Source organism: Sebastes fasciatus, chromosome 5 (assembly GCF_043250625.1).
Source record: "Sebastes fasciatus isolate fSebFas1 chromosome 5, fSebFas1.pri, whole genome shotgun sequence".
Classification (NCBI taxonomy): Eukaryota; Metazoa; Chordata; class Actinopteri; order Perciformes; family Sebastidae; genus Sebastes; species Sebastes fasciatus.
In genome coordinates, this window is record NC_133799.1 from 39,101,932 (window position 1) to 39,124,088 (window position 22,157).

General features: G+C 41.7%; 1 protein-coding gene across 7 annotated transcripts in view; it reads right to left on the bottom strand.

The window, feature by feature from the left end:
* The window catches only part of sap130a (Sin3A-associated protein a), a 29,503-nt gene extending 21,920 nt beyond the window's left edge, over positions 1 to 7,583 (bottom strand). For 3 of the 7 annotated variants that reach the window (XM_074636673.1, XM_074636672.1, XM_074636670.1), the window contains exons 1-3: positions 7,446 to 7,583; positions 2,143 to 2,270; positions 1,782 to 2,047 (exon numbers count right to left, since the gene is read on the bottom strand). In XM_074636673.1, coding sequence (XP_074492774.1) covers positions 1,782 to 2,047; positions 2,143 to 2,254 — 378 coding nt within the window. In that variant the 5' untranslated portion in view covers positions 2,255 to 2,270; positions 7,446 to 7,583. Of the gene's footprint in view, positions 1 to 1,781; positions 2,048 to 2,142; positions 2,271 to 6,685; positions 6,803 to 7,445 lie in introns of those variants that run through there. The other 4 variants (XM_074636674.1, XM_074636669.1, XM_074636671.1 and 1 more) reach the window with 3 other exon arrangements.
* Between the last annotated feature and the right edge of the window lie 14,574 nt (positions 7,584 to 22,157).

Sequence of the window (22,157 nt, forward strand, 5' to 3'; positions counted from 1 at the left end):
ACGTGGTATCTCTGGGTCGTCAGTTAGTGTGGAAAATTGGATAAATGATAAGTCCCTGGCAACCACTTGTTGTGAAGTAAATGCAATGGAACAGGGGAGGGAGAATGCAACATCTAGTGGCTGAATGTTATCAATACCACCTTTGAATTGTACGGTTAGACAGTTTTCGCATGGCCTGGATCCTACTCCCAGTAAATTTTATTAGTGAGGCAGTTGTCAAGCACAAAAATAAGATGTCAAAATTCTTCCAGTTTAAGCACATCAAGAACAATTTGCTTCAGATTTATTACTAATTGAGTAGAAGGTGTATCCATAACACAAAAGAAGAAAAACTATCCTATTAACTGATTGTGAAATTAAAGGAACAGTGTGCAACATTTCAGGGGATCTATTAGCAGAAACGGAATATAATATTCATAACTATGTTTTCATTAGTGTATAATCACATGAAACTAAGAAGTGTTGTGATTTGTTAGCTTAGAATGAGCCCTTGATATCTACATAGGGAGCGGGTCCTCTTCACGCAGTCCACAATGTTGCTGAAACCAAACACTTGCTCAAACACGAGCCTTTCGTGTTTTACGTTACTTGCAGGCCACCATAATTCGCTGACACGCTTGTGAAACTGTGGTAAAGTGAGCAGCAAAGCGCTAAAACGTGGTAGCACCAGCCACTATCTGGCTTCTGTTGCTCCTAAAATCGTGTTATTATGGAAAGGATGGACTATGAGCGAGGCGAACCGCACTCCTGTTGAACTATGCAACCCTGCATGATTTAAAACATGTCAAAAGCATTGTCTTTTGAAGGTCACAGTCACAGGGTTCATCCCTCCAAATGAAATGACTAGGGCTGTCAAAGTAAACACGATAACGCTAATTTGTTTCAACGCCACTAATTTCTTTAATGCATTAACACAACTTGCAAATTTTAGGTTGTAGCGGGCTCAGTTTTAAAGCTAAAGTGGCATTATATGAAACAAGAAATCCTAAGGAATCCATTGGTACCAACCATGTCATACTAGCTAGTCATGAAGGAGGTTAAATAACGCTCCAAACCTACACTAAATTTTGACGAGGAAAAAAAGGCATGGCCATTTTCAAAGGGGTCCCTTGACCTCTGACCTCCAGATCAGTGAATGGGTTCTATGGGTACCCACGAGTCTCCCCTTTACAGACATGCCCATTTTATGATAATCACATGCAGTTTGGGGCAAGTCATAGTCAAGTCAGCACACTGACACACTGACAGCTGTTGTTGCCTGTTGGGCTGCAGTTTGCCATATTATGATTTGAACATATTTTTTATGCTAAATGCAGTACCTGTGAGGGTTTCTGGACAATATTTATCATTGTTTTGTGTTGTTAATTGATTTTCAATATAAATATATACATACATTTGCGTAAAGCAGCATATTTGCCCACTCCCATATTAATTATTAACAAATCTCCCTTTAAGGTACAATTGAATAGATAATAAATCTGTGATTACTTTGCAAGTAATCGTGATTAACTATTTTAATCGATTGACAGCCCTAGAAATGACATAACAAAAACTAATAAAGGCTGTAAGATCTCTACCAATTTAGATTGAAAACAGATCTGAAATAAATAAATAAAGTTTATTGTTCTCTAACCACAGAATGCATTATATCTTGGCCAACTTATGTATGATTTAACTGTGTGCGTCTCACACTGAAGATGGTAAAGACACTATATACTTTACTATTAACATGTATAAAAGCTTCTACAAGTTTTAACAGTTAATAGAGAGATAATCATCACCTTCATCTGTCCCTCAGTGAGGACTGCAGGCTGGCCCTGTGGGAGGTGGACAGAGGGGGCAGGTACAGTCACAGGTGTGCCAGGCTGGATTGGCACGGTTCCGGGAGTAGCTTGTGGCTGACCGTGTGTCTGTACTTGAGGGTAAGGTCTGACTACCATGGTCTCCTGCTTGTCATCTCTGAATGCCAAGGTCCCCACGCCCCCGGCAGGTGGATGATCCTGCTGCCCGTGGTCAGCATCCCGACTGCTATCAGCATCTGCACCAGCTAAAGAAAAAAAGTTTGGTTAAACATTTACTCACAGGTCTTCCTCGCAATATATATGAAATACCCTGCGAGTTCTTTCAATGACAAGAAGTTACCTGGTGGGTTTGCCAGCTGGTTGACAGACACCAGGTTTCCAGCAGAGGGGATCTGAGGTGCTCCCCCGCTGGAAGCAGGCAGCCCGTGTCGGGGGAATTGCTGGGAGCTCATTTTAACTAATTATGACCTAAAATAGTGACAAGATTGTACATTAATTCCAGTACCAGACACACCGAAGATACCATTGAGGTTTAAAGTCAGTTAACAATTGCATTCCTAATATATACAACAAGAAAAGCCGAGCAGTTTGAACCCTTTACAGGCGGTGCTGCGGGGGGGACAGAAGCAGGCTAATGGAGCGCTAAGGAGTACTCTGAGTACTAGGGTTACAAGCTAACGTTAGCAAGGGAGTACTATGGTTACTAGCTAGGGTTACTAGCTCTGGCTACTAGCTTGGGTTACTAGCTCTGGTTACTAGCTAGAGTTACTAGCTCGGGTTACTAGCTATTGTTATTAGCTCTGGTTACTAGCTCTGGTTACTAGCTTTGGTTACTAGCTCTGGTTACTAGCTAGGGTTACTAGCTCTGGTTACTAGCTAGAGTTACTAGCTCAGGTTACTAGCTAGGGTTACTAGCCATTGTTATTAGCTCTGGTTACTAGCTTGGGTTACTAGCTAACGTTAGCAAGGGAGTACTATGGTTACTAGCTAGGGTTATTAGCTCTGGTTACTAGCTCTGGTTACTAGCTAGGGTTATTAGCTCTGGTTACTAGCTCTGGTTATTAGCTCTGGTTACTAGCTCTGTTTACTAGCTCTGGTTACTAGCTCTGGTTATTAGCTCTGTTTACTAGCTCTGGTTATTAGCTCTGGTTACTAGCTCTGGTTACTAGCTCTGGTTATTAGCTCTGGTTACTAGCTCTGGTTATTAGCTCTGGTTACTAGCTCTGGTTATTAGCTCTGATTACTAGCTAGGATTATTAGCTCTGGTTATTAGCTCTGGTTATTAGCTCTGGTTACTAGCTCTGGTTACTAGCTAGGGTTATTAGCTCTGGTTATTAGCTCTGGTTACTAGCTCTGGTTACTAGCTAGGGTTATTAGCTCTGGTTACTAGCTATGGTTACTAGCTCTGGTTACTAGCTAGGGTTATTAGCTCTGGTTACTAGCTCTGGTTATTAGCTCTGGTTACTAGCTCTGGTTATTAGCTCTGGTTACTAGCTCTGGTTACTAGCTAGGGTTATTAGCTCTGGTTACTAGCTCTGGTTATTAGCTCTGGTTACTAGCTCTGGTTACTAGCTAGGGTTATTAGCTCTGGTTACTAGCTCTGGTTACTAGCTAGGGTTACTAGCTCTGGTTACTAGCTAGGGTTATTAGCTCTGGTTACTAGCTAGGGTTATTAGCTCTGGTTACTAGCTCTGGTTACTAGCTCTGGTTATTAGCTCTGGTTACTAGCTCTGGTTACTAGCTAGGGTTACTAGCTAGGGTTATTAGCTCTGGTTATTAGCTCTGGTTACTAGCTCTGGTTATTAGCTCTGGTTACTAGCTCTGGTTATTAGCTAGGGTTACTAGCTCTGGTTATTAGCTAGGGTTACTAGCTCTGGTTATTAGCTAGGGTTACTAGCTCTGGTTATTAGCTCTGGTTATTAGCTCTGGTTACTAGCTCTGGTTATTAGCTCTGGTTACTAGCTCTGGTTATTAGCTCTGGTTACTAGCTAGGGTTATTAGCTCTGGTTACTAGCTCTGGTTACTAGCTCTGGTTACTAGCTCGGGTTATTAGCTCTGGTTACTAGCTCTGGTTACAAGCTCTGGTTACTAGCTAGGGTTATTAGCTCTGGTTACTAGCTAGGGTTATTAGCTCTGGTTACTAGCTCGGGTTATTCGCTCTGGTTACTAGCTCTGGTTACTAGCTCGGGTTATTAGCTCTGGTTACTAGCTCGGGTTATTAGCTCTGGTTACTAGCTCTGGTTACTAGCTCTGGTTACTAGCTAGGGTTATTAGCTCTGGTTACTAGCTCTGGTTATTAGCTCTGGTTACTAGCTCGGGTTATTAGCTCTGGTTACTAGCTCGGGTTATTAGCTCTGGTTACTAGCTAGGGTTATTAGCTCTGGTTACTAGCTAGGGTTACTAGCTCTGGTTACTAGCTCGGGTTATTAGCTCTGGTTACTAGCTCTGGTTATTAGCTCTGGTTACTAGCTCTGGTTACTAGCTAGGGTTATTAGCTCTGGTTACTAGCTATGGCTACTAGCTCTGGTTACTAGCTCTGGTTACTAGCTCTGGTTACTAGCTAGGGTTATTAGCTCTGGTTACTAGCTAGGGTTATTAGCTCTGGTTACTAGCTAGGGTTATTAGCTCTGGTTACTAGCTCGGGTTACTAGCTAGGGTTATTAGCTCTGGTTACTAGCTAGGGTTATTAGCTCTGGTTACTAGCTCTGGTTACTAGCTCTGGTTATTAGCTAGGGTTATTAGCTCTGGTTACTAGCTCTGGTTATTAGCTCTGGTTACTAGCTCTGGTTACTAGCTAGGGTTATTAGCTCTGGTTACTAGCTAGGGTTATTAGCTCTGGTTACTAGCTAGGGTTATTAGCTCTGGTTACTAGCTCGGGTTATTAGCTCTGGTTACTAGCTCTGGTTACTAGCTAGGGTTATTAGCTCTGGTTACTAGCTAGGGTTACTAGCTCTGGTTATTAGCTCTGGTTACTAGCTCTGGTTACTAGCTCTGGTTATTAGCTCTGGTTACTAGCTCTGGTTATTAGCTCTGGTTATTAGCTCTGGTTACTAGCTCTGGTTACTAGCTCTGGTTATTAGCTCTGGTTACTAGCTCTGGTTATTAGCTCTGGTTACTAGCTCTGGTTACTAGCTAGGGTTATTAGCTCTGGTTACTAGCTAGGGTTATTAGCTCTGGTTACTAGCTCGGGTTATTAGCTCTGGTTACTAGCTCTGGTTACTAGCTAGGGTTATTAACTCTGGTTACTAGCTCGGGTTATTAGCTCTGGTTACTAGCTCGGGTTATTAGCTCTGGTTACTAGCTCTGGTTATTAGCTCTGGTTACTAGCTCTGGTTATTAGCTCTGGTTACTAGCTAGGGTTATTAGCTCTGGTTACTAGCTCTGGTTACTAGCTCTGGTTATTAGCTCTGGTTACTAGCTCTGGTTATTAGCTCTGGTTACTAGCTCTGGTTACTAGCTAGGGTTATTAGCTCTGGTTACTAGCTAGGGTTACTAGCTCTGGTTACTAGCTCAGGTTATTAGCTCTGGTTACCAGCTCTGGTTATTAGCTCTGGTTACTAGCTCTGGTTATTAGCTCTGGTTACTAGCTAGGGTTATTAGCTCTGGTTACTAGCTCTGGTTACTAGCTAGGGTTACTAGCTCTGGTTACTAGCTCTGGTTACTAGCTAGGGTTATTAGCTCTGTTTACTAGCTAGGGTTACTAGCTCTGGTTACTAGCTCTGGTTACTAGCTCGGGTTATTAGCTCTGGTTACTAGCTCTGGTTACTAGCTAGGGTTATTAGCTCTGGTTACTAGCTAGGGTTATTAGCTCTGTTTACTAGCTAGGGTTACTAGCTCTGGTTACTAGCTCTGGTTACTAGCTAGGGTTATTAGCTCTGGTTACTAGCTCTGGTTACTAGCTAGGGTTATTAGCTCTGGTTACTAGCTAGGGTTATTAGCTCTGTTTACTAGCTAGGGTTACTAGCTCTGGTTACTAGCTCTGGTTACTAGCTCTGGTTATTAGCTCTGGTTACTAGCTCTGGTTACTAGCTCTGGTTATTAGCTCTGGTTACTAGCTAGGGTTATTAGCTCTGGTTACTAGCTCTGGTTACTAGCTAGGGTTATTAGCTCTGTTTACTAGCTCTGGTTACTAGCTCTGGTTACTAGCTAGGGTTATTAGCTCTGGTTACTAGCTAGGGTTATTAGCTCTGTTTACTAGCTAGGGTTACTAGCTGTGGTTACTAGCTAGGGTTATTAGCTCTGGTTACTAGCTAGGGTTACTAGCTCTGGTTACTAGCTAGGGTTATTAGCTCTGGTTACTAGCTCTGGTTACTAGCTACGGTTGTTAGCTCTGGTTACTAGCTACGGTTGTTAGCTCTGGTTACTAGCTAGGGTTAGGTTACTAGCTAACGTTAGCCAGGGAGCCAGGAGCGAGGCGATAACATTAACATGAACATTAAATGGTGTTGATCAAAAGGGATCCCGTTAGAAATCAATGGAACTATGTAAAACAAGACAGGGACCTTTGTGTGAACCTTTGTTGACCGTTCTATAGTAGCATAGTAACATCTGACCAAACTGCTCTCGACAAAAACAACTGGATTGTTGCTGATCAAATATCAAGTTGAAGTACAAAAAACACTTTTAGACTCCCTACATCACAATGACCAACGCGAGATGAGCTCAGTGAGATGCATCTTCCTGTGGTCAGTGGTTCTGGTCCGCTAACCTTAACACTAAAGAGCTACCTTGTTAGCCTGCAGCTATCTGAGCTAGCAGCAGGCTAACGTTAGCATGGCTAACCCTGCTGCCGCCTGCTTTTCTTGCTAAATTCTGAACTTTCTAAAGAGTACAACAATATATAGCTACAGATCAACCCGTCTCTACGTGTGTGCAGATGTTACCGTATCACGGAGGAACTAGGCGATGGTCTTTTTGTGGATTACTATTTTTTCCATTCGTCTTTTCTTTTTTTCCCAACATAGAAGCCGGAAGAAGGCTCCAAAAGAACCGGACCTCCCTGTTTCATTACACCAATCAGAGAAGAGATTCTCAGATCGCTGACCAATCGGAGCTCTGGGAATGTTTTGACCAACCTAAGACTGCACCAAGGGGGGGGGGGGGTCTCTGGTCTCTAGGGGGACAGCTCGGACGTGCAACACCACAGTCACATGGTTGACGGAGGCAGCCGAGTTAGCACCGGTGCTAATGTGCTAGCACTGCCAGCTGGCTCCAGTGGTTGTGAAGACTACTTTTTACAATATTAAACTAATACTTGCATTCAAAATAATTCAGAAAAATTACAGATTATATGCAAAATGTAGGATATATGGATCAAAATGAAAATGCAGAAACATGTTTCAATATGTTGTGTTGTTTGGTTGTTGTTATGCATCAGCACAACATGTAAAGAGCATTTGAATATTGAGGCTGGTCCATGTATTCAGCCTACATGTATATTTAAAATCTTTAACAATGGATCATATGCATCATGCTATGCATGTAAAATCGTAATCTACAATAGCTGTGATATAAATGTAGTGGAGTAAAAAGTAGGCTATAATAGCCTATTTTGACTCTAAAATGTAGTGTATAAAGTAGCATGAAATACTCAAGTAACTCAAAGTTATAGGTAGTAAATTAAATGCACATATAAGTACTTACCATCACTGCCATGAGCTGTGTATCTGACAGTGTTTCAATATTAAACTTCCAAACAATACAGCGTTTAAGTATAGGTGCTGCAGCCCAGTGAAATACTGAAAGTAGTCTCTAGATACCTTCGGCAATTTCCGTCTGTCACGTGACCAACGCCTTGCAGGTGGTGGTCCCTCCTCCAGAGTCTCCCGCTTTACAAGCTGATTGGAGCTGACTGCTTGGCTCCTGCCAGTGAACTATCATTTGAGCCCTCCCAGTGCACTGGTGCTACCGGTCCACAATACTTTCAGTTAAACACTAGAGAGCAGTAGCCAACTACAGAAATGTCTCTACTGTTCACTGTAGTTCCCTGTGATTTTGACCTGCAGGTCAAGTGTGTGAAAGAAAATTCTTCAGCTGAACAGAAGATCATTTGAGATTTATTTGACATTGAGTGACAGAAGGAAACCACAGGTGGAATTAATCAAATTAATGATGGCTGAATTCCATTCAGCTGCTTCTAGTTTTGTGCATGCACTTCTGCCGCTCTAGGCGAAAAACAATTATTCCGCCCCTCTATTTGCAACAGGACTGGGACAGAAATGTATCCCAGGACCATGAGATGGAGAGGCGTTTTATGCTAGCAGAGGAAAAATTGTGGGCACGTCACCACTGCACTGAATCAAAACAAGACCAGACAGGGAAGCTGAGGTGAGCTGGAACACTAGTCACATTCACGATGAAAATGACAACCAATCAGATTTCAACAAAAACAAGGATGAGTCCAAATTTCAACATTGAAAGTATTCGGTTGGCCCAGTCTGACAGGCAGCATTCCATTCTGTGCTGTCAGCCTGCAGTTACTATAGGTTACTTTTTTATTATTATTGTTATTTTGCTCATGATGAATAGTTAGCACATAGCAGGTTGTTCAGAGTTCACTTTCCAAGACTGCACAGACCACCACATTGTCATGGTTAGATGGACGGATGGACGGATGGACGGGCGGACGGACGGAAGGAAGGAAGGAAGGATGGATGGACGGATGGACGGATGGATGGACCGACTAACCGACGGCTGGATGGATGGACGGATGGATAGATGCTTGTGTAAATCCAAAGAAATTGCATCTACATGACTGGGTGAGACACTGTCAAGGGTCATGTTATCAGCTGTCAGACAGTGTGTGACTGTATATGACTCTGCTTTATTAGAGTCTTTATCTGGGGATTCACTGTTTTGCTGGGTATTAGTCAAAGATATTACGATGATGCATGGCTTTCAGTTCCACAATTTCTTCAATTATTCAAAGGACTGTATCTGTGACTATCTTCGCAGCCACAGCTATTTCCCTATAAGTAACATCTCTGTCACTTGCCTTAGAGAAGCACATCTGAGCGGTTCAAGAGAAGTAGCTTATACTCCCTGAGGCCAGTCAGCTCTTAAGTTTTTAGCCGTTGTATATAATCAATTCTAAACTGTATTTCCTTTCCTCCTTCAAAGATTCATATACATACAGTTTTGAAAAAAACATCTACATTTCAACTTTATTAGAAGGATTTCTGGAAGATGTTGCATGGAAGAGTGTATATCTTGACCTTTTAAACTACAGATATTAAAACCTCTTTTTATTTTATAATATTGCATCATGAAAAAAAATCTTGTAGGCAGATTGAAGCAAATATGATTTAAAAAAAAGTTGTTTTATTTAAACGGTCACCATATCCTGACACTAGTGCATGAGACAGGTAATCTGAAAAACATTCATGTGTCCTCTGTGTCCTCCGGTGCTCCTAATGGCATCTGCAAGATTTCACAGACCGGAGGAAAACAACCAATCAGAGCCGAGCTGGAGCCTTGCCGTCTCTGAGCAGCTGTCAATCACTCGCAAACTCCGATCAAACAGTCAAACTAGGCAGCGCTGATCAAATATGAATCAATATTCTGTTACTGTAATGCCTATTTCTCCTAAAATGTTTTCAAAAACATATTTAGGTGTACTGTTTAGCTGTAAAATGAGAAAGTTTGTGACCTGGCAGCCATGTTGAGATCAGTTGAGGAAATACCAAGCACCGCCCACCAGCCGGAGCAAACTTTTTAATTAATAGGCATTACAGTAACAGAATATTGATTCAAATTTGATCAGCGCTCCTTAGTTTGACTGTTTGATTGGAGTTTGCGAGTGATTGACAGCTGCCTACGTTGAATGAACAGCCAATAGGAACGCTCTCTCTCTCTCTCTGAAATGACCTGTGATTGGCCAAAGTCTCCCGTCACAGGCTAGATTTCTAAAGCCTGAAAACAAAGCCATGAGGAGGTGTAGAAGTTTCTCTCAGAACACTTGAATTACAATATGCTGAAAGGTTATTATGGAATTTTTGGTCAATGATGCCAAAAATATACTGCCTACTGCCACTTTAAGTTCTAAAGAAATATAACATTATTTTGGTTCTGCGCCATCTATGACTGCTTTTTTCACATGTTGAATCTTTCAAGATGTATATATTGGTTGAAAAAGAAAAAAGAAGGGAAAAAAAGAATGTCTTATGCTCTGCCAACATCAGTGACAGTGATTCATGATTATCTTACGGTGATATCACTAACCTTTCAGCACCTGAGTGCACACTATTCACTCCACAATGCCACAGAGGTCTAGTCAAGTACATCATCATACATACACCTGGGCCATAAAGGCTTGTATAAAACATTCCTGCATGTTGAGGCAAAGACCACTAAATTCCTCAGCTGTGCTCACTCACTCACTCACTCACTCACTCACTCACTCACTCACTCACTCACTCGCATACACCTGCTGGTATGTTGCTTTAACTGAGAACTTGTGAAACCCTCATGAGGATCATTCTTTGGATATTATTGCTGACTACTCAGGAACATGACGTGGGCTGACATGAAATTCAGTGGAATTCAGTGGAATTCATTGTAGTAGATCTAGGGAAACGTCAGTAAGAAGTTTACAAAGGTTGGTATAAATTGCAAAGAGCAAGGCAAGCTGAGACTAAACCAGTATGACATCCAAGCATTAACATGCGTCTGCTGATGGGGGATTTTCCCAATTATGCTGACTTAGAACTCATGTTCTTAGTATGAATTCTGTCTTATGATGTCCGCCCTGTCACACACTAATGTTCCATTTACTCATTCGTCTACATTGTTAATTACTCATTGGCATTGTAGACCTAAAGAAACCGACTTTTCACAGGTAACTAGCTTGCACCTGGCTACACAACGTCTGATCTTTACCACTGACTCAGGTGCCATTGTCTTCATTTAGCCTGGAGATCATCCTCCACAGCGCGTCTCTCTGCGTGGCTTCAGACACACAACATTTTGACTCATGCACCCATTCCTTTCCTACAGTGAATCAGTCTTCCTGGGTTGTGCAGCTAAGTTGATTCACTGGGAACCACTGGCACTCCGAGACTGTTAACAACCACATGGTCATGATGAACATGGTACCTCATGTTTCATGAAGAACAGTGTCCTAAGTGTTGCTTAACGCTGCTAAGCAATGGCAATATTAACTTTACTATTGGCATCTAGAAGCCACAGAGGCTAACAATTTAGCAATCTAGCAAGCAGGTAACATAATGCAGAAAATGCAAAGACATAATGACAGAGGAAAAAGATGAGGTCGTTGGAAATGTCAACATTTTCCTCAGACATGTTGTAAAATTACGAAGAAAAAACGAAAAAATTAACTTCCACGGTCTCGGACCAATGAAAGGACACATAAATGGTACGCTTCCTGTGATTAGTTTGAATGGTGTTCACACCAGAAATGAACCGCTCTCCAGAGTTCACTTGACAGCGCTCCGAGGTCACCCCTTCGAGGCGGACCGGGCAGCGGTTGTTTGGTCCGCACCAGAGCTTGATGGTAATTGATTTTTTGGCCACTCGGGGGCAGTAGAACAAGCTCTTAACACAACATTGACATATTATCACCGTATAAAGTCTTCATGGCAAACACGTTAGCAAACAATTCTCTCTACACATCCAGCAGACAGAGAGCAATTTTAGCATTTATATGAAGTTGTGTTTAAGGCAGCCTGATGGATTTATTCCAACAGTCATTCTCTTTTAAGCTCTGAGCTCACCATCTCCTGAGGGAAACATCTGGCTCTTTAGCAGTTAAATGTTCACCAGCTAGCTGCTAACTTTGTCGGCTGGAAAGGAGGTTAATGACTGAACCAAAACAGTTGAGGCCGTAAAACCAAAACAATGAGCTGAAAGGTCCTAAAACACTATTTATCTAGGAGTGAGAAGTGGATGGAGGAGGTGTCGGAGGAGCAGAACAGGTGTGTGGTGCCACAGTCAACACCCAAAGCAAAACACCTTCACACCTTTGGCTTAACAGCCACACAATGTCGCATTTGACATGGCCCTAAAAATTTGCTACAAGTAGCCTGCTATCTGAGAGGTTTGCTTCATCTCAGCAACAGCCCTAAAATTAGAGGACGGTGCCCTGATTTATGTGGAAAAGTTAAGGGGGTGGGGGCACATTCCAGGATTGCTGTAGGCAGGAAGTTTTGGAATCTCCATGGAAATTAAGGCAAAACACAGAGCTGCACAGTTATTTTTCCAAGTATTTCGCACAGGCTTTTAGTACAAAATATGCTCCAAAGCCTCCAAAAGGAGACAGATGATTTCTTACCAATTGTCCACTCTATTACTGCCAGACACATTGATTTACTTGCATTATGATACAAATAGCGCATCATTTAAAAGTGCAATAACTGTAGAGGCAAGACAAAAGACATACGTAAAGACGGCATGTGAAGAATGCACATTATTTCACATGACTCTACAGTTTACTGACCATGTTAGACAAACAACAAAACTCTTCTTTATCTCAGAACAACTTCATTGACATTCTGTTCTTTATCCACAGTGACTGATGCTGTAGTCAAGTGAGAACCATTCACAGTTGTTGTGAGTCAAAGTGGTGATAAAGGCAACAGTCCTGACAACAATCACAGTCATTCCTGCAGGACTCAAGATATGTGTGGAATGACAGCCCAGTCGCACAGCAGTTCGTGAAATAGTCAAGAAATTTAAAGTATTGATCCGTGTACATAGACACAAATTTCACATTGTTTTTGTGATGGTCCACACAAGATCAATTCATATGTCTAGCTGTGTAGGCAGGAAATCGGGGTGGAGGGTGGGTCAATAAACAAGGCTTTTGCAGAGGAGACCGGTGTTCGTGTCCCGTGTGAAACCACAAGTCAAAGTTCATTCATTTGTCACCTAACTTCCGTACTTAAGTTACAGCACTTCTGGTGTTATTTTGACCCAAATCATGATCTTTTCCTAAGCCTAACTAAGTAGGTTTTGTCATTTAACTTCCATACTTAAGTTACTGCACTTCTCTGAGTTATTTTAACCCAAACCACAATCTTTTCCTAAACCTAACTAAGTAGGTTTTGTCATTTAACTTCCATACTTAAAGGGACTATTTGTAACTTTCAGAAATGCTTTTTAACAGCGACACCTGTGGCCGTGAAATCAACGAAAGTCAGCGTCGGGCTCGCGCTTGCTCGCTCTCAATATACCTGAACGAGCATCACTCAAAACAGTGAGGCGACACAAGTCAGCTAAAACCACAATGTAAGCGCCATTTACTAGTGCCAAGTTTATGTTTATTGTTTTGATAATATTATTTGCTGAAGTTCAGTGAGAAATATATTTCAGTTAAATGTGAGAGAATATTATGACTATATATGGTGATTCCTTCCTGTATGTTTACCACTGTGAATTTGAGTTTAGTCCTGTGAGGCTTCCGTACACACGTGACTTAGGGACAGGAAGTGAACTTTTATTCTGAAATGACTTTTATTGTGAAAAGGTTCAGTTGTAAATAAATGAGTTACCGGCGGAGCAACACGGTTGTTTTACCGTTGCCGTTGCCGTTGGCGTTGCTACCGGGCCGACTCAACGCGTAAAACATTGTGATGTCGTTCTTGAAGTGTGGTTAATGACAGAAAGTAAGTTAAGACGAAGATAGAAGTATGAAGACCAAAGATGGCCACTACAGTAAGTAAAACAACCTGCTCACGAGGAGCAGGCCTACTGCTGCGTCGCCATGACGACAAAAGAACTGAACAGAAGGAATAAAACTACGGTTTCAGATAAGTGCCCAAAGTTATAAGAAGACATAAGGAAACTGTCTGAAGACAGCATGGCCAAAGATATGCTGCAGAAATGTCCCGAAAATGAATAAACATATGATACTCAACTTCTAAAGAAAATGAGACAGCAAGGAAGTTTTGGTCTTAAGAAGATGACATTTGTGAAGAAAGCCAGGTGTGCTTTGTGTTATAGACCATTTCTCATGAACACTTGTTGAGCTAGAAGTTGTGTAAACAGCTAAGATGGCGGACGACGACAGACAGAATTCGACGTCGAGAGCCCAGAGCTGCAGCGGCAGGTCTAAAATACACCGAAAGAGGTTTGGAAGATTGACTGACCAGGCATATAAATGCAAGGAGATCTAAACTGTCACAGTTAACATAAAAAACAAATAAGATTAATGGACTAATGAAAGATAATGAGAGTCCAGAAATTGTTGATGAACATTTGTATGAATGCTCAAAACTACTAAAGGAGTTTATTGATGCAAATGAGGATGTACTGTTGCTGTTACCTGAAGAAGAAAAGGATGCTGACCAAAGGTTTTGGTATAAGCCAAAAGAGGAACAATTCAGTAATTTCATGAATGAAGTTGAAAAATGGATTTCTACAACGAGGGAGCAACATCAAGAAGATGTGAATCCAGATGATAGTGTATCTGTAACTGATACACCAGCAAAAAAGAAATCTGGTTCATATGTTGCACGAAGCACAGTTACCAGCAGCTCATCAAGATCATCCAGAGTCTCCTCCATATTATCTGTACGACATAAGGAACAAGCAGAACGTGCCGCTTTACTTGCACGTGCAGCATCCCTGAAACAGAGACAAGCATTAGACATCGAAGAATGCAAGTTAAAGGCAAAAAGGGAACAGCTTGATATCGACACAGCTATTGCTGCCTCTACAGCCAAAATAAAGGCGTTGGAAAATTGTGAGTATGAGAGCTGTAACGGTGATGTAATTGTTCACCGTGACGCAAGCTTTGTGGTCAATCAGCAGCTAAGCAGCCAAGAGCCAGAAATACATTATGAACATAACGAGCAGTCAAAGGCAAATGACTATCAAGTGAAACAAGAAGATGACATACAGCAAAATGATTACAATGGAAATGCAATCAACCTGTGTGAAGTGATGTTGAAACAAAATGACATCACTGAGATGTTAGTCAAACAACAGAGACTGTCACATCTGCCCCAAAGAGATGTTCCTGTTTTCAGTGGTGATCCACTTGAGTTTAGATCATTCTTAAGGGCTTTTGACCATACTATTCATGACAAAGCTGATAGTGATGGTGACAGGTTATATTACCTTGAACAGTTTACTAGAGGTGAACCCAGAGACTTGGTCAGAAGTTGTCAGCACATGAGTCCTCATCAAGGCTACATTGAGGCAAGGAAATTGCTGACATATCACTATGGTAACGAACTTAAAATTGCATCTGCATACATAAACAGGGCCCTCAACTGGCCGCAAATTAAACCAGATGACGCTAAGGCTCTTCATAGTTACTCCCTGTTCCTCACGGGTTGTAACAATGCAATGAAAGACATTGACCAGCTTCAAGACATGGAGAATCCTACTAACATCAGTCATTGTCTCTAAGCTACCATACAAAATGAGAGAAATGTGGAGAGTTTCTGCCTTCGACATTCAAGAGAAAAGTGGAAAAAGAGCAAAGTTTCCAGATTTGATCAAATTCATAAACAGGCAAGCTAAAATAGCTGCAGATCCTGTGTTTGGGGACATAAAGAGTGCTGAAGATAAGGGAAAACCTTATGCAAATGTGAGAATGAATCAAGCACCTAGGCCAAAGGGGACTGCATTTGCCACAAGTGTAGCACCAGCATCAAATGAAAGTTCATCTGAAAACAGTAAAGATTTCTCATGTTACACCAGTAATGCCTTCCAGAAGCCATGTGTATACTGTGAAAAACAACATGCCTTGGCAGAATGCCACAAAATCAGAAACCAGCCTTACAAGGAAAGACTACAGTTTCTCAAAGTACAGGGTCTATGCTTTGCATGTTTGACACCAGGACATTTGAGTAAAGACTGTAAGAAAAGAGCTACATGTGAGCACTGCTCTAAGAGACATCCAAGCATGCTTCATTTCACAAGGGAAGATAAGGAAGCATTTGAGAGCAGACAGAAAAGCACCACTGAAAGTACTACGACTAATGAATCAACACACATTTCAGGTGGAACTTGTGGAGCCACCGGGGCCGGAAAGGACAGTTGTGTTCTGTCAATTGTGCCAGTGTGTGTCAAGTTAAAGAAAAGCAACAAGATAATTGAGACCTATGCATTCATGGATAATGGAAGCCAAGCCACATTCTGCTCTGAGAAGCTGATGAGACAGCTTGAGACTGAAGGCAAGAAAACTCAAATTCTGCTTCGCACTATGGGTCAGGAAAAGTTAGAGTCAAGCTACCATCTTTCAGGATTAGAGGTGTGTGGTTTGAAAGAGAACATTTATGTTGACTTACCTGACATTTACACCCACAAAGACATTCCAGTGTCCAAAGACAACATTCCAATGCAGGAAGATTTGGAACAGTGGCCACACCTTCAGAGAATCGAGCTGCCACACATAGATGCAGACATTGGACTGTTGATAGGATGTGATGTTTACAAGGCTATGGAGCCATGGGAGGTCATTCACAGTGAGGATGACGGTCCATATGCAGTTCGCACAATCCTAGGATGGGTCATCAACGGTCCTCTCAGGAGAGATGATTGTACTACGCCACCTGAAAGTGGACTAAGTGTTTCTGTAAATCGCATCTCTATTGCAAGGGTAGAAGACATGCTGATGCAACAATTCAACCACGATTTTCCAGAAAAGGCAAGTGAAGAAAAACAGGAAATGTCACAAGAAGACATTCAGTTTATGGACTCTGTCAATGAAACAGTTAAAGTGGTTGATGGACACTACAGTATACGTCTTCCTTTAAGAAACAAGGCTGTCAAAATGCCTAACAACCGCAGTGTAGTTGTGCAGAGAACAGAAAACCTGAAAAGGAAACTTACCAAAAACAAGGAGTTTCACAGAGAATATCAAAGCTTCATGTCTGACCTGTTGATTAAAGGTTACGCAGTTCCAGTACCAAATGAAGAGACTGTGTCTAAAGATGAGAGAGTTTGGTACATACCTCATCATGGGGTGTACCACCCCCAAAAAGGGAAGCTCCGTGTAGTTTTTGACTGTGCAGTAACATATCAAGGCAAGTCATTAAATGGAGAACTTTTGCAAGGTCCAGATTTAACAAACTCAGTTGTTGGAGTGTTGACACGATTCAGACATGACCACATTGACTTAATGTCAGACATAGAGGCTATGTATCACCAAGTGAGAGTACCACCAGAGGACAGTGACCTTCTGCGTTTCCTATGGTGGCCGAATTGAGACTTGAACGAACCTCTGCAAGAATACAAGATGGTTGTGCACTTGTTTGGGGCGACTTCCTCCCCCAGCTGTGCCAACTTTGCACTGAGGAGGACAGCTGAAGATGCTAAAGACAAAATGACACCTGCTGCAGTTAAAGCAGTTCTGAACAATTTTTATGTAGATGATTGTCTACAGTCAGTATCAGATGAAACCCAAGCGTGTGCTATGGTCAAGGACTTAACAGCACTGTGTGAGAGTGGAGGATTCCATTTAACAAAGTGGATGAGCAATAGCAGAGCCGTCCTTGCCACCATACCTGAAACAGAAAGGGCAAAGGAGGTTAAGGATTTGGATCTCAGTCATGATGTGTTACCTGATGAAAGAGTCTTAGGAGTAAACTGGTGCGCAGAGTCAGATGATGTTGAAGTTAAAGGAGCAATGTGTGTGAATGCCACAGATGTGCATGAAAACCCACTTAACAAGCTGATTTGTCACTATTCAGAGTGGCACTGTCTAAAAAAGGCAGTTTTCTGGATGATGAGATTCAAACAACTGCTTCATAAGCTGAGCACACATCGTAAGTTTCTCATCTCACAGGCAAGTGACACTTGGAGTCACGAGAAGAAAACTGAGATTGTTACAAGACAAATGCATAAATTCAGATCAGGGATCTCTGCTCACTGTTCACTGTTGAAGATGTTGCAACAGGAGAAATCTGAAACCAGGAGATGTCGTCCTCATAGTTGATGACACTGCACCAAGAAGCTCCTGGTTGATGGCAAAAGTTGAAAGGACAATATCTGATTCAAACGGACTTGTCAGACGTGTTTTTGTGAAAACTAAAACAAGTCTTTTGGAAAGGCCAACAGATAAGTTATGTCTGTTGCTTGAAATGGATGACCAAATGTAGATGTTCATATTTCATGTATGATATACTTGTGCTTAAAGCATGAGGTTTATGCTACATACTGTATTTGAGTAAATTTTGTATTCAACTAAATGTGGATTTGAAATGTACTGTTTAGGAGATGAATATAAGTTCATGTTTAAATGAGTCAGTCATATAAATCCTGAGTTTTAAGTTACATGACGCTTTAATGTGTTAATGTGTAATTGTTATGCCTCAGCAGTAACAATTAGGGGCCGGAATGTAAGCGCCATTTACTAGTGCCAAGTTTATGTTTATTGTTTTGATAATATTATTTGCTGAAGTTCAGTGAGAAATATATTTCAGTTAAATGTGAGAGAATATTATGACTATATATGGTGATTCCTTCCTGTATGTTTACCACTGTGAATTTGAGTTTAGTCCTGTGAGGCTTCCATACACACGTGACTTAGGGACAGGAAGTGAACTTTTATTGTGAAATGACTTTTATTGTGAAAAGGTTCAGTTGTAAATAAATGAGTTACCGGCGGAGCAACACGGTTGTTTTACCGTTGCCGTTGCCGTTGCTACCGGGCCGACTCAACGCGTAAAACATTGTGATGTCGTTCTTGAAGTGTGGTTAATGACAGAAAGTAAGTTAAGACGAAGATAGAAGTATGAAGACTAAAGATAGCCACTACACACAATATCACTTTATATTTCAGCTGCTTGGCAGTAATGTTAGCTGACCAGACGAAGGTCTCTCCATGAACATGATTTAGATCTGATCCTAGTGTTGGCTTTTCCTGCCTAAGTGCAGGCTGAAGCAGCGGCGCTCTGCAGCGTGTCTCCCTGCTCTCTCCTCCCGCAGCCGGAGAGAGCAGAGGAGACACCGGCACCCGGTCGGTAACGAGAGGGTAACGTTACTAGCTAAGGAGCTCCGTCACTTCACAAGACACGGGAAACCTCTGTTGGTCTGGAGGAGCTGCAGCATTTTTTTTCTGCACAAACATCCACTGTGCATTCACTAGATATTCTCAGAGCTAAACTAACTCTTCTGCAGTGAGGAGTGAGCGCGCGTTCACGTCTAGAGGTGGAGCGAGCTGAGAACGCGCGCGCTCTCTGAGCGAAGGCAGGCAGGCAGAGTTGGAGAGGCAGCGGCCACACGCATATGTGAGCGCGCATGTGTGAGGACCCGCTACATTTATGCGCGTACAAAGTTACAAATAGTCCCTTTAAGTTACTGCACTTCTCTGTGTTATTTTAACCCAAACCACAATCTTTTCCTAAACCTAACTAAGTAGTTTTTGTAACGTAACTTCCGTACTTAAGTTACGGCACTTCTGGTGTTATTTTAACCCAAACCATGATCCTTTCCTAAAGCTAACTAAGTAGTTTTTGTCACGCAACTTCCTTTCTTAAGTTACGTCACTTCTGGTGTTATTTTAACCCAAACCACGATCTTTTCCTAAAACAAAGTAGTTTTGTTGCCTAAGCCTAACCAAGTTGATCGAAATTGACACGTGCGTCACATGTTGCTGGACATTTGTAGGAAAACACACGAAAAATACGTTGTTGAAAGTCGTGCTGAGCGTCATAAAAAAAGGTAAATTCATGTCGATGTACAAGAATCAAATAGATTAATTTTCATGACTATTTCACAAACTGCCGTGAAACTGTGTTGGGAATGTATGTACAGGTACATAGGATTGAATTTGTCTTTCTTTTAGGGCACTTGAGCGTCCCCAGAACTGATTCTCCCCCTTGTGAAATCTGTTTAAACTTGGAGTCACGTCATCATAATCTTTCACCTACAGAACCCCATAACATCTCTCACAGTTTGGTGGGGGCTCTTGTCTTACATGTACCAACATCAGTGACAGGTTGAAATGTCTGAAATGGAATCTGTCTGAGCAGGAACTGGACCAAAATAATGGCATATCACAGACCCCGGGGTGCTACATGTGTCCCAGATGAAAAAAGGCATTCGGCAGATGGAGATTTATTATTGCAGCCTTTCCGAGCTGAGAAAAGTGACACTCAGCTCCAACAAGTAAAGGCAGCAGGAGGAAAATGTGTGGCATCTGTGGAATGCCATCCCAAGCTCACCAGGGGGAACAAAGGAAGACAACAAAATATTTACATTAAAAGTCTACAGGGGAATCTTTGCATTTAAAGGGGAACTACCTCCTTTTTCAAAACTCATACAAGTTATTCCTATGGTCTAAGACAGTCCAAAAAATAGTAGTAAACATGAACAACTCTCTTCCAAATCCAAAAACCAGAGTGATACAACTCAAACTTGTGTGGAGTGTGGAACTGCTCCATAGACAATGAATTGGGAAAGATGTTCTAGATGACACTGAGAGCAGCCAGGGGAATGTTCTGAATATATGGGGGCATTTTCTGTTTCACACCTGACAACACTACAATAGAATAAAGCACGTTTGGGTATAAACAAGAAAACAAACATTTTGTGGGTCCATGAAATCAGTCTCCCATTCATTGTCTATGGAGCAGCTCCAGTCTTTATACCAGGGGTGTCAAACATACGACCCGAGGGCCAGAACCGGCCCGCCAAAGGGTTCAATCCGGCCCACTGGATGACTTTGCAAAGTGTGAAAATTGCAGAGAAGTCAATAATTCCAATTTTTCAATAAAATGCACTGCTATTCCTATTATAAATGCCACATGCTTATGTACAGGCTACATGACACAACACTGTCAAGGGTACAGCCTACTGTTCATGCAGGAGACATCGTTGGAAAATGGAGAGTGGAAACAGAATTTACAGGTTTTCCAAGAGAAATTAACCAATTCCTATTTCTTCACAGAGGTAAATGAGCGCTTGGTGTGTTTACAGCACCTTTCAGTGCTTGAGGAATATAATATTCAGAGCCACTACCATACCCATTATGGCAAATACAAGAACGTGCAAGGACAACTAAGAACAGAGGAGATTAAATCAATTATTGTCTGTCATATCCGAGAGATTAGCGAGACATCTCAGGCTGTTTGTCATCTGTTTTGTGAATGGATTGTTCATTAACTGTGAACATTTTCAGAATATAATTGTACTTCTTTACACTAAAAAAAAGGGACAAATTTGGAAGTGTTGTTATTTATAGGTTATCAATCAATTGTTTTACTGGTTTGGGCCCACTTAAGGTCAAATTTGGCTGTATGTGGCCCATGAACTGAAATTAGTTTGACGCCCCTGCTTTACACCCTATGACATCACAAGTTTGAGACTTGACTGGTTTCTGGCTTTGAGAGAGAGTAGCTCATGTTCACATATTGATTGCAATTTCCTAGGCCATGGAAATAACATATTGGATTTCTTAATTTAAGTGGTGTTCCCCTTTAAAGGCTGCATCAACTTCTTGAAAGTCTACTAGGCCAGTGGTTCCCAAACTTTTTCACACCAACGACCCCTAAACTGATACAAATTAGACCACAGACCCCTATTTTGATAAGATTGTGTTCCAGGGTCCCCCATCTGATATGATTTATGCTTTTAAATGTTTTATTACAGAAAGTGTATTAAACCCATAACCAAAATAGTCATACATTCTGTCATTGTGTTACTTATGGATGGAATTATAGTAAAACCAAATTATTTACTTTTTTGCTGGGGACCCCCTGGAACCCCCTCAAGGACCCCTGGGGGTCCCCTGACCCCACTTTGAGAACCACTGTACTAGACACATAACCATAAAAAAATAACATCCCTCAGAGCAATACAATTAGCTATACTATATTTCTCAGAATTTATGCTTCGTCACAGAACAGTTCCTATTGAGAGTCTGAGCAGCTTTAAAATGTTACATCAAGTGAAACGAGATCTTCTGTTTATTATTCCTTTTAACTTGAACTGTTTTTGAACGTGACTGAAATAAAACTGCCAACCTCAAGTTATTTCATTCTAAAAAAAAATCGGGGACAGCGTAACAAACTGTAAACACAACATATCATCCTTAAGGGCCTTTCACATAGAATGTAGTTTGCGCTGCGCTGGCTGCTGGGTTCAGCACACATCACAGTGCTTTGCGCCCAAAGTTCGACCAGTATGAACTTTGGGCACAGCGCACCACAAGCTGTGCGCTGCGCTTTACTCGGCACAGCAAAAAGACGTTGTTGCGCCGCGCAAGTTGTTGGAAATATAGGGTTTCAGAGCGCAGTAGTGCCGTTGCCGCATTATATGTGAAAGGCACATTACGAACCTTAAAGTTGTTAGCATTTATTTAAAGTTGTGTTGCTGGCCACCTGGCAGATATATTCACCGACCATATATCTCTGTTTTGGTCTCCACCAATGACTGAGGGACATA